Raw genomic sequence first — 13,016 nt, forward strand, 5'->3', positions numbered from 1 at the left:
TGTGTGTGTGTGTGTGTGTGTGTGTGTGTGTGTGTAAGGAGCTCTAGTAGCGTAGTGGTTACAAATCGGGCTGTGAACAGCAAGGTCAGCAGTTTGAAACTACCAGCCGCTCTGCAGGAGAAAGATGAGGCTTTCTGCTCCCGTAAAGATTTACAGCCTCAGAAACCCTGTGTAAGGTTGCTGAGTTGGAACCAGCTCCACGGCACATAACTGCTGACCCTGAGGTTAGCAGCCCTATTCGTAACCACTACACTACCAGTGTACCATATATATATATAATTTGTTGTTAAGTGCCATCAAGTTGGCAGTTCAAACGCACCAGCTACTCCTTGAAAACCCTATACAGTGTCCCTGAGTTGGAACTGATTTGATGGCACTTAGTAGTAACAACAACAATGATCTCCACTGTGATTCAGGAATAAAAGTACACTCCTTAGTGATAACAGGTAAGGTAGTTCATGCCGAGAACAACTTCATTCACCAGGTGTAATGAAACTACTTGCAGTTGTTGTAATCCAGTTCACAACTGACATTCTTCCCTCTACCCTTCCTATGCATACCCATGGCTTCTGTGGATTTTAAAAATAACCCTCTCCCCCTCTGGAAGGACAAAATCTGGCAGTGCTCAAAATTTGGCAAGAATAGGTTGCCTTCCAGCAAAGAAAAGAGATTCTATTCCTCCTGTAATCTCAGGCCTTGTCAGGACTTGGGAAGGTTAACAAGGACTAGATTTCAGCTCCCACCTACCTTCTTGGCAGGGTACCGCTGCACACTTCACAAACTACACAGCTATACAGGGTGGAGCTGCTGTAGAGCAACAGTTAGCCTAATCTGCCCAAATGCAAAGTCATTTCAACAGCAAGGTTGATGGTTCAAGCTCATCAGCTGCTCCTTGAAAACCCTATACAGGGTCACTATGGGTCAGAACTGACTCGATGGCACTTAACGACAACAACATCCTGAATCTTCAGACCACGAATCAGAAATCTGCCCTGCTAAGGAGCATTTTCTGATGTTCTCTGACATTCACACCTGATTATCTCTTTCCAGTGCCTGGAGAAATGACCTAACACTGGTGGAGGGTCAGGCAAAAAAAAAACAAAGGCCCTCAACTAGGTGGACTGACACAGTGGCTTTAACAATGGGCTCAACTCTGAGGATGGTATACACGTGTGTGTAGGGGCGATAGTCAGAACTTAACTCAGTAGCACCTAACAACGTCTTTTTCCATGGGAGCGGGGGTTGGGTGGGTGGGAAGCACCTTAGGGTGAAGGTTGTGATCTCTAATTTTTAGTGAGGCAGCTGAGTGTCTGTTTATCTATACTGCACTTGCCTCAGAATTCTAAGCAGGAGTATGACTTCTAGGAATGAGAACTTTTATGCACTCCATGAGTGCTAGTTCTTTGAGTATGTCAGAACACTTAACACGAAACAATGTTGGCAAAGTGTTTTTTGAGTATATCGGAACACTTAACACTTAATACAAAACACTTAAACAATGTTGGCAAAGTGAAAGCCAACATTATTATTTTTAGAACCATACTGTAAACAATATAGGAACACATTACTTGTGGTGAACCAGTCCTGACTCCCTACACACAGGTCACTTTGTAGGAGAGGAAGCTTCTTATGCCTCAAATGGAGAACCCCAGCGAATCCTTCCCTCAAATGACCCACGTTCCTATTTACGTCATTCAGCAGGCTCACAGTGGTTGAGATGAGATGCTGTATTCACAGTGCTGGCGCTGCTGTCTGGCTCTCACCATGCTGTCTGGGCTCCCTGCCATACTCAGGGTCTCTACATCTCCCACTGCAGTGAGTCCCCAGAACCTGCATGGCTCCTACCTCATCATGTCATGTCCAGGGGGCCTGACAGCTCCTTCTACCCCTGAAATACTCAGCTTCTCTCTGTGGCCAACTGTCTCTCTCCAGTTCTGTGTTACAGCTCTTGGCCTGTAGCATTGTTGTTAAGTGCCATTGAGTCAGTTCTGATTCATATGGACTCTGTTTTCATAGGATCAGCACTGTAGGATCAACACTGGACTGTGAACCTCAAGGTCAGTGGTTTAAACCTACCAGCTGCTCTTCTGAAACAACAAGGAGTTTCCCAGGCTGTAAATCTTTGGAGGAGCAAAAAGCCTCATGCTTCTCCCAAGGAACTGCTGGTTGGCTTGAAACACTGACCTTGTGGTTCACAGTCCAGTGGTTATCCTACGAAGCCACGATGCTCCCTATAGTGTTGTTGTTAAGTGCCGTCTAGTCAGTTCTGACTCACAGTGACCATAGAGTTTCTGAGGAGCAGCTGACGAGCTTGACCCACCAACCTTGTGGTTCAAACTGACTTTGCAGTCCAGCGCATTAACCCACAGCACCACACCAGGACTCAACTCTTTTTTTTTTTTTTTTGGCTGTAGGATTCTCAGCAAAGGGACTTCTGGCCTGAAGATTTTACTCCATTCCAGGCTCTTGCTGACCATGAGAACCCTTCAAAACTTCTGGGTGATTGTCCTTAGTATAGGAAAACTCCGTGTCTATCTCAAGTTATGGTCTACTTAGCAGGTCCACAACCCAGTCAACCCCACTGGATAGATTACAAGTCACAAATTTGGCTACTAAAAGAACCAGTCCCTGCAAGCTGCTTCTGCAGATAGTAAGTAGATCAGTCACTTGTGACACTGCTATCTAACCAATCATTTTGGGAGAATTATAAATCCAAGACCAGAAAGGTCATCTAAGAGAAACTATTTGCATCACACTGGGACTTATTTATCAGTTGCTAAGTCCTGGTATGACGCTGTGGGTTAATACGCCAGACTGCAAAGCCATTTTAACTGCAAGGTCCCCGGTTCAAGCTCACCAGCTGCTCCTCGGAAACCCTATACATGGTCACTATGGGTCGGAACCAACCCCACGGCACTTCACAACAACAACAATGGTAGCGCAGTGGTTACGAATCAAGCTGCTAACCTCAAGGTCAGCAGTTCAAAACTACCAGCTGTTCCGCAGGAGAAAGATGAGGCTTTCTGCTCCCATAAAGATTTACAGCCTCAGAAACCCTGTACAATGTCACTGTGAGTCGGAACTGACTTAATGGTACTTAACAACATTCTAAAGTAAAAATCTATTATTTATGTTCTCCGAAAGAACACTTTAAGGACACTTCAACTATAATTTCCAGTTATTGTTGTTAGGTGCTGTCGAATCAATTGTGGATTCACAGGAACCATAGGTGATGCAGTAGAACTGTTCCATCAGGGTTGTCCAGGCTGAAATCTAGGAACTGAAATCTAGGCTGAAATCACCAGGGCTTTCTCTCACTGAGCCACTGGATAGGTTCATGTGCTTAACCTTTGTGCTATCAGGGTTCCTTTACCGCAAAATTAGTAAAAGCTAACATAGTTTAGGCAAAATTAGGGTGATGGTGATAAGAAATGATGAAATTAGCTACAATTTTGAAAAGGTGACCTATTCTAGTTATGGAATGTAGCATACAGTATTTTTTAGAAAACAGGCAGACAGAATTTTAAAGCTAGAGACAGAATGGATCCAAGATTAAGTCAGATGGCTCCATTGCTCTGGTTACAGCAGTATTCACCATTTCCTTTGATGGAGGTTAGTTTCTGTTACATACTACTCGCAAGAGACTACTCTTCTGTTACAGAGGAAGAAAATGAACCCCTCATGATAATTTGTCTAACTTCCTATAAGTAGCTAGCAGAGGAGCCAAGCCTTGAACTCCACTTCAACTCACTGCTAATTGTTCAAAAACCTAAGAAGTTACTATTCTGAGGTACTTGGGCCACTAAACTCTCATTCTATGACCCACAAGTCATGTTGTCAGATGGACAAACACTATGTCAGTCATCACCAGGGACCTTCTAACTTCTTGATCTCATACTCCTAATAGAAAATATTTGTAAAACATTTCCCCATCTGGACATTCACTTATGCATGCATTATATACATAAATTACAATATTGTGTGTTTGTCCTTGACAGTTTTATTTTGTTCACATATTTTAAAGAAATACTTCTTTCTTCACAGAATGTTGCCCTCAGATTGAAGCCCCAATCCCAAGCAGAAAGGCCAGTGCCATCTAGTGATCCAGTGGTAAACTATACTTTCTCTGGCCTTGCTGCCTACTGTTTGGGTTTACATGTTATAAAACACCCACTGCCATGAAGTAGAAGGAACCCTGGTAGCATAGTGGATTACATGATGGGCTGCTAATGACAAGGTCAGCAGATTATATCCACCAGTTTGTTTTTATGAGAAAAATGAAGCTTTCTGCTCCCATGAAAATGTACAGACTTAGAAATCCTCTACAGGTGGCTATGAGTTGAAACTGGTACACAGCAAAAGCCATGGAGTAGATTCCAATTTATAGTAACCCCGCAGGGCAGAGTAGAATTGCCCCTTAGGGTTTCTGAGATTGTAAATCTTTAGGAGAGCAGACAGCCTTATCTTTCTCCTATGGCGAGGCTTTTAGGTTTGAACTGCTGACTCTGCAGTTAGCAGTCCAACAATTAACCCAGTAGGGATCGAGCACAAATGTTCCAAAATGGCCACCCTAATATCAACTTAAACCGTATCTTCTATCCCTTCCCTCTGCTCTTGCTATACACACCAAAGCTCTTTGTTCTTATGCTTTAGCTATATAATATGCTCCCTCTTGTTGTTGTTGTTGTTAAGTGCCATCGAGTCGGGTCCGACCCATAGCGACCCTGTACAGGGTTTCCGAGGGTGTAAATCTTTATGGGAGTAGAAAGCCTCATCTTTCTCCCGCGGAGCGGCTGGTAGTTTTGAACCGCTGACCTTAAGGTTCGCAGCCCAATTCGTAACCACTACGCTACCATATGCTCCCTCTAGGTATACTAAAATGCTTTGTTCTCTAGGAAAGGGCAGGTCACATGACACCTTGTGGTTTTCCTGCCCTTTCTGTGTTCCTTATGTCATCTTTAACTGCCCTGACATGTGAAACTTGTGTACTTCATGATATAAAAAGATCCTAGCTAACAGCCACCACTGAAAACAGCCACTGTTCTCATCCTGGTCATTAAGCTTCCCTGTCTGTAAACCATTTCTCTGTTTTCCATAATAAACTGGTATCTCTCAGTCTAACTCCTAGTCACTCTTTCGGTCTCTTGGCAACCACATATGCAGAAGGTTCTCCCTTCTGGGTTTAAACCCAAACAAACCCATTATCACCAGTGCTTCTTATAAAACAGGCTCTGCTAAATTCCCAATTCTTCATCCACTTGTGTTAAAACTCAGTTCTCTTGCCCTCTCCTCTGTCTTTGTCAGACTTCTTTCAGCCACTCATCTTTTCCAGTTATTCCTTAACAGTCATGGGATTAACCATGCTCCTAGAATATGTTGTTGTTGTTAAGTGCTGTCGAGTTGGTTCCAACCCATAGTGATCCTGTATAGGGTTTCCAAGGAGCAACTGGTGAGCTTGAACTGCTCACCATGTGACTCAAATGACTTTGCAGTCCAGTGCATTAACCCACAGCTCCATACCTAGGCTATAGCACATACATAAAGAAAATCAGAAAACGAATCTCAATACGATCATATGCATATGGGGAAAATGCTAGAATGAAATCTAAGAATCAAAAATGATTTAATTTAATTACCAAAGGAAACCAAAATCCATAGTCATTGATTCAATGCCAACACATAGCAACTCTCTAGGACAGACAAGAACTGCCCCACAGGGTTTCCAAGGCTGCCATCTTGGTGGCAGCAGACTGCCACGGCTTTTTCTCCGTGCAGTGGCTGATAGGTTTGAACTGCAGACCTTTTGGTTAGATTCCGAGTGCTTAACCACTGCACCACCAGAACTCCACAATTTAAATGCTGAAAAGTATATATTTATTTGTTTATAGGTATATCCATGAGGGCAGAAACCATTTCTGTATCCCAAATGCCTGAAACCAGGTCTGGCACACACATAGCAAGTATTCAATAACATTTTGTTGAATCAATTGGCTGTTTCAGGATTTGTTGTTGTTAAGTGCCATCAACTCGGCTCTGACTCATTGCAACTGTATACGGTTTCGGAGGAGCAGTGATTCCACTTTTTTTTTTCTCTGAACACTTAAATTTTGCAACTGTTCAATGATCAACATGAATTCATATAATTAGAAAAACATGATACAATGAATTGTCAACCAGGCTCAAGAGTCATAATGTTGTTGCTGCTGTTAAGTGCCCTCAAATTGGTTCCGACTCATAGCAACCTTGTCTAGGGTTTCCAAGCAACAGTTGGTGAGTTTGAACTTCCAACCTTGTGATTCTCAGTTCAGTGCTGGTCCTATAGCACCACACCAAGAGTCATAATAATGGTTTATAAAAAATCACAACCATGGCAAAGATTTTAAACAGCTGTCTAATCATTCACTTACTACCAACCAGGAAAGTGACTAGAGTCATCTTTATCCTGTCTAATGGAGAAGAACATTCAGCTTGGTAAAATAAAGTCATCAAAACAGAGGAAGAGCCCCAACAAGCTGAACTGACAGTGGCAGCAACAATTGGCTCAAATATCACAACAATTGTGAGGATGGCATAGGACCAGATGATCCAATGTAACCTAGCAACAACAACAACAACAACAACAACTGCACAAAGAGCAGTTAGGAATGTGCTGACAAGAGTAGGAATAGTCTCTGACGTCCCCTCACTCTCATTTATAACATGAAGATTAGGATGCTGCACTCACCAATCCAATAGCATGTTAAAAGAGTAAAGAAAATGTCAATGCTCAGGAAAAATATGTGATCATATTGTAGGATAAGGTTAAGTAAATTTATAATGAAACATGGTTGTTAAAAATATAAGACAAATAGATCCACAAACCTCACAGCTAGCCATTGCTGATCCACCAAAAGATGAACTTTGTCAATTCTGATATTTTTAGCAAAATGTAGTCGTTTTGGTAAATCAGGAGTCAAATATGGTTTGAAATGCTGGTCAAATTTTCGGCACTAAAAAACAAGTAATTATTTCTTAATGAGACATAAGATAGGCAAACCAATTCAACAATTTCATCTTTCTAAAACTATTTATTGTGGTTGTTGTATGTGGCCAAGTTGATTGTGACTCATAGTGACCATACAGAACAGAGTAGAACTGCCAGACAGGATTTCCAAGATGATTCTTTATGAAAACAGACTTCCGTAGCTTCGTCCTACAGAGCAGCTGGTGGCTTCAGATCGCCAACCTCATAGACAGCAGCTTAACCACTGAACCATTAGGATGCCTTAGACATTGACCACTTTTTAAAAGCAAGGGAATTTAAGCCAGTTAAATCCTGGTGTGGTGCTGTAGGATAAGCATTTGGACTGCGAACCATCAGCTGCTCCTCGGAAAACCCTATACAGTGTGGTTATGAATCAGAACTTATTCAAAGGCACTTAAAAACCACAACAATAAAATAGTAATGCTAGACCTATTATCAATATGATCATGTTCTCTCATTATACTGTTACAACAACTTCTAGGTAACCTGATTTAAATTTGGTGCTCAATATTTTAAGTTTAATTGATATATATATATATATATATATATATATATATATATATAATATAAAAAAATCATTAGTCTGTTCTCCTTCTTTGAGAGAGACTATGTTTAAGTAGTAAATCTAGATTTTGAGTGGCATTGCAACTTTTTAATCTAAATTATGCATGAAAAACATGTAGAGATTAATAACATTGAAAAATCAGTGCAATTAAACCAAGAATTGCTTCCCAAATGACTGAATGAGTGCTTCCCAAATGACTCAGTATATCCTTTCAATAAAATGCATTATCATCATCTTCAAATCAAATTGGGAGCTTTTGAAACCTAGTGCAGTCTATTTTTGGTTAAAAAAAAAAAAGATGGATCCCAGAATATTAGAGTAAAATATTGTTTCTTCAAAATTACTGTTGTAACTAGATGGCATATATTTATAACTATGTAAAATGCAAGTCATATTGGATGTATTCATGTAAAATAAATGATTAAATAAGAAGTAGAGCTACAAAGGAACTTTTTTCTCCCTCATGACCTTTTTGAGGAAAAAGAGAAAATATATAAACGTAAAGAGAAATTTATGGGAAGTAATTTTTCTCTAGCTTCTTATTTTTAGCATTTTTAAACTACAAAGGCAATACACAGTACATTTTTCTCTCATGACCTTTTTAAGGAACAAGAGAAAAAAATAAACATAAAGATAATAAAATTGAGAGATATGTGTTTTCTATTTCCTCATTGATTTTAGACCTTAATACTTCGTAAATATTGACAAGATGGTGTTACTAACATCTCATTCTCAACTGATACTGCAACAACAAAAAAGAAATGATAAAAATGAATAAGAGACAATTTCAAAAGAAAATTGGAAAGCAGAGAGTTATAGAGTGAAAAAGTAAAGAAAAACAGATTTATTGCACATGTATTTTTGTCAAACGTTTCCTCCCTAGTTTGGTCTTCCTGTCTTTTTATGGCTTCTTAGTTTTCTACTTTTTCATTTATTATTATTTCCTTCTTAAGCCAATATTTTCCCTAACTTTTTAGCAGGCACATGATAACCTCTATAAATTAGTCAATTCCAACCCATAGCAATCCTTCTAAATAGAGTAGAACTCCTCCTTACAGTTTCTAGGACTAAATTTCCACAGGAAAAGACAGTTGCATCTTTTTCCATTGGAGTTACTGGTGGGTTTGAACCATCAACCTTCTGGTTAGCAGTTAACTGCTTAACCCACTACATTGCCAGTGTTTCTCAGGCACATGATAGTAGATGCTAAGTATGCATCCTTCCCCAAGATGAAAGAGACTAGAATATGCCCCTGAGAACCAAAGTTAATTTAGCTAGTCACACAAGCCAGAGGGTAGCCAGAGTAAACCTAGAGAAAATTGGTAAGAATTTATCAATCTCTGAAAAGTATACAGTTAATCCTTGCATTTGAGAGTTTTGGATAAGACACCAGAGTTGAGATAAGATTTTAGTCAACTTCATTATAAACAAAGCTGATGTTGATGTCTCTCTTGAAGACAGCATTGTATTCATTGTCAAAAAGAACACTTCAAGACCTATCCTGTCTGTAATAGGATAATATCCAGACACCTGCAAGGAAGACCCACTAATACCACTATTATTCAAATTTATGAACCAACCACTAAAGCCAGTGATGATGAAATTAAAGAATTCTACCTACTTCTTCAGTCTGAAATTGATCAAACTTACAAACAAGATGTATTGATAATTACTGGTGATTTGAATGTAAAAACTGGATACAAGAAGGATCAGTAGTTGGAAAATTTGGCCTTAGTGGTAAAAATGACCGTTGAGATTGCATGACAGAATTTTGCAAGGCCAATGACATTGCAAATATCTTTTTTAAACAACATAAGCGGCAACTGTTCACATGGACCTCACAAGATGGAATGCACAGGTATCAAATTGACTACATCTGCAGAAAGAGACAATGGAAAAGATCAACATCATCAGCCAAAGCAAAGCCAGGGGCAGATTGTGAAACAGACCACCAATTGCTCATATTCAAGTTCAGGCTGAAGCAGAAGAAAATGAAAAGAAATCCATGAATGCCAAACTATGACCTTGAACATATCCAACCTAAATTTAGAGACTATCTCCAGAAGATATTTAATAGATTAGAAACTAAAGACTGAAGACAAGAGTTGTGAGATGATGTCAAGAACAGCATACAGAAGGAAAGTAAAAGGTCACTAAAAAACAGGAAAGAATGGAAAGACCAAAATCACTGTCAGAAGAAACTCTGAAACTTGCTCTTCAGCATCGGCGTCACGGTCATGATGTGCCGTGGAGTCAGTTCCAACTCATAGCAACCCTGTACAGGGTTTCCAAGGCTGAAAATCTTTACGGGAACAGAAAGTCTCATCTTTCTCCCTTGGAACAGCTGATAGTTTCGAACTGCTGACCTTCAGGTTCACAGCCCGATTCATAAACACTATGCATAGTGAAAGTAAAACAAATGGATGAAATGAGAAGGTAAAAAGCTAAATAGAAAATTTCAAAGGGCAGCTCAAGAAGACAGTCAAGTATTATAATGAAATAGACAAAGCCCTAGTATTAGAAAAATCAAAAGGGCAGAACACACTCAACATTTCTCAAGTTGAAAAAAACTGAAGAAAAATTCAAGTCTCAACTTGCAATATTGAAGAACTACATGGACAAAATATTGAATGAAGCAGAAAGCATCAAGCAAAGACTGAAAGGATACACAGAGTCACTGGACCCAAATAAAGTGGTCAATGTTCAACCATTTCAAGAGGCAGCATGTGATTTTTACTGAAGGAAAAATCCAAATTGCACTGAGGATATTGGTACAAAACATGACTCCCAGATTTGATGGAACACAAATTAAAGCATTTCTACATACTGATGAGGCAGTGGAGGTGCACACTCAACTATACCAAGAAATTTGGAAAACAACTACCTGACCAACCAATTGGCACAAATTGGAGATCCATATTGTGCCCATATCAAAGAGAGGTGACCCAACAGAATATGAAAATCATCGTTAATTTTTGCTGATGATAATTTAAAAAACAATTGCAACAGTACATCACCAGGCATTCAACTTGAATTCTGAAAAGGACATGGAACTAGGGATATGATTCCTGATGTCAGATGGATTGGAGGTAAAAGCAAAGAACACCCAAAAAATGTTTATTTGTGCTTTACTGACTATGCACAGCTTTCGACTGGGTAGGTCATGGTACACTATGGATGACACTGCAAAAGATAGCTATTCCAGAACACTGAATTGTGCTCATGAGGAACCTGTACATAGACCAAGAGGCAATTGTTAGAATAGAACAAGAGAATATTGACTGGTTTAAAATCAGGAAAGGTGTGCACCAGGGCCATATCCTTTCACCATACTTACTCAGTTTGTATACTGAGCAAGTAATCTGAAAACCTGGATTGCTTGAAGAAAAATGAGGTAGGAAAACTCATTAACAACTTGTAATATGCAGATGATACAATTTTGTTCACTGAATGCAACAAGGGCTTAAAATACTTACTAATGAAAATCAGAGCTCACACAGCCTATAGTGTGGATTGCACTTCAATGTAAAGAAAAAAAAAAACCTTGCAATTGGACCAGTAAATAGTATCATGATCAATGAAATAATAATTGAAGTTGTCAAAGACTGTTTGGCTTGGCTCTACAATCAATGTTTATGGAAACAGCAGGCAAGAAATAAAATGACATATTACATTATGCAAATCTGCTGCACAAGACCTCTTTAAAGTACTCAAGAGCCAAGATGTCAGTTTGAGGACTAAGGGGTGCTGACCTAAGCCACGATATTCCCAATAGCCTCATATGCATGTGAAAGTTGGACAATGAACAAGGAAGACCGTAGACGAATCAGTGCATTTTAATTATGGTGTAGGAGAATATTTAAAAGTACTGTGGACTGGGACTTCCGTCAAGATGATGTAATAGGCAGAGGCACTACACGGACCCTTTACAACAAAGATATGAGAGACAAAATAAAACAACACAGATGAAAATTATGGCACCTGAACTTCAAAAGAAAAGTTACAGAGGTAAATGGAGTGCTTGCTGGGAGGAAAGACCAAACAGGGATGACTAGAGAGGGAGATTAACTGGTAAATTACTGGCCAGGTATGGCTCATCTGTCGTGTAAGTGTCTTTGGCAGTGGAGGGAGTCCTGGCAGAGCAAAGGATCTATTTCTTCTTCCCCCCCACCCCCCACACTTCCCTGGTAACCATAGTGTGGCCAACTTCCACTCTCATTGACTCTCAGAAATGACCTTGCTCTACAGGAGCTCAAAGCTGCATTGGTTGGAAGACATGTTAGCATGAGCTGGGACCAACTGCACTGCTTTGTTGTACTACTTTGGTTCCTCGATTCAGGTAAGCTTGGCTCCTAAATCCAGACCTACAAAACTTGCAGAGCCATCAGACCAGCATTTAACCCTGTGTTCCTAACTGACACTAAAACCAGCTCCATTATGGGTCCCCATGAACTACTTATTTCCTGATTGAGTGCCCTGAACATAGATAATGCTGAGGTCAAGAGAAACTCCATCTAAGGTCAGAAACTCTGCCGTCACATCCTATCCACAACCACCTCGTGAGCTCCTTGGATTGCATAATGCTCCCACCCCCCACTCCCACACACCTCCCACAGAGGTTTCTCCCCTCTGCACTGTTTGTTTTTACAAATACAACAATCTGAAAATGCCCCTGAGACAACAGACAATTTTAAATCACAGGTTAAAAACAAGAGAGACTGGCTCAAACAGATGACCAAGATGCAGAGACAGAAAATATTTCTGAGGAAGAAAAAATAATAGAACTATCTGAAAAAGAATGATAATTTGGTATCTTTGAAGGATCAATAGTAAGATCAAGGAAGGCAAGAAAAACATAATAAAAACTTTTGAGGAATTCAGGAAATCACTACAAGAACAAACAGACAAAAGAAATACAAATTTTGAAACAATATAAAACCTTCTATTAGAAATCCATAAGATTAATACTAAGATCTCAGAAATGGACAGTACATTGAAAGGGCAAAGGAGTAGATTTGAATCAATGGAAACCCAAATTAGTAAATGAGAAGATAAATCACTCATATGCTAGAAGAACAATCAGAGAAAAAGAATGAAAAAAACCCTAAGTGTTATATGGGACACCATGAAGAGGACCAGCTCACAGGTGGTTGGAATTCCAGAACAGAGATAAGCACAGAGAAAGTTGTCAAAGAGTTGTTGGAAAGCAGATGGGAGAACAATTAGACAGGTCTCAATGGGCTAAGTGATACAGAGGTAAATAATGATATGTGCACAACCTGGGAACAACAGGGTTCTGAGATACAGAGATCAAGTTATGGTTGGAATGTGGAAAAGGGGGGAATAATATTAAGATGCTTGGCTGTCTTTTGAATCTTGGTTTTCCTTGCATTATATTATAAAATAGACACTGGAGGGGGAGAGAAA

General features: G+C 39.7%; 1 protein-coding gene across 1 annotated transcript in view; it reads right to left on the minus strand.

Moving 5' to 3' along the window:
* ENPP3 (ectonucleotide pyrophosphatase/phosphodiesterase 3) overlaps window positions 1-13,016 on the minus strand; it is a 144,908-nt gene that overhangs the window by 59,661 nt on the left and 72,231 nt on the right. Inside the window, exon 15 of the mRNA XM_006834724.1 lies at window positions 6,862-6,989. Coding sequence (XP_006834787.1) covers window positions 6,862-6,989 — 128 coding nt within the window. The remainder of the gene's footprint in view (window positions 1-6,861; window positions 6,990-13,016) is intronic.

This window comes from Chrysochloris asiatica, unplaced genomic scaffold, assembly GCF_000296735.1.
Source record: "Chrysochloris asiatica unplaced genomic scaffold, ChrAsi1.0 scaffold00013, whole genome shotgun sequence".
NCBI lineage: Eukaryota > Metazoa > Chordata > Mammalia > Afrosoricida > Chrysochloridae > Chrysochloris > Chrysochloris asiatica.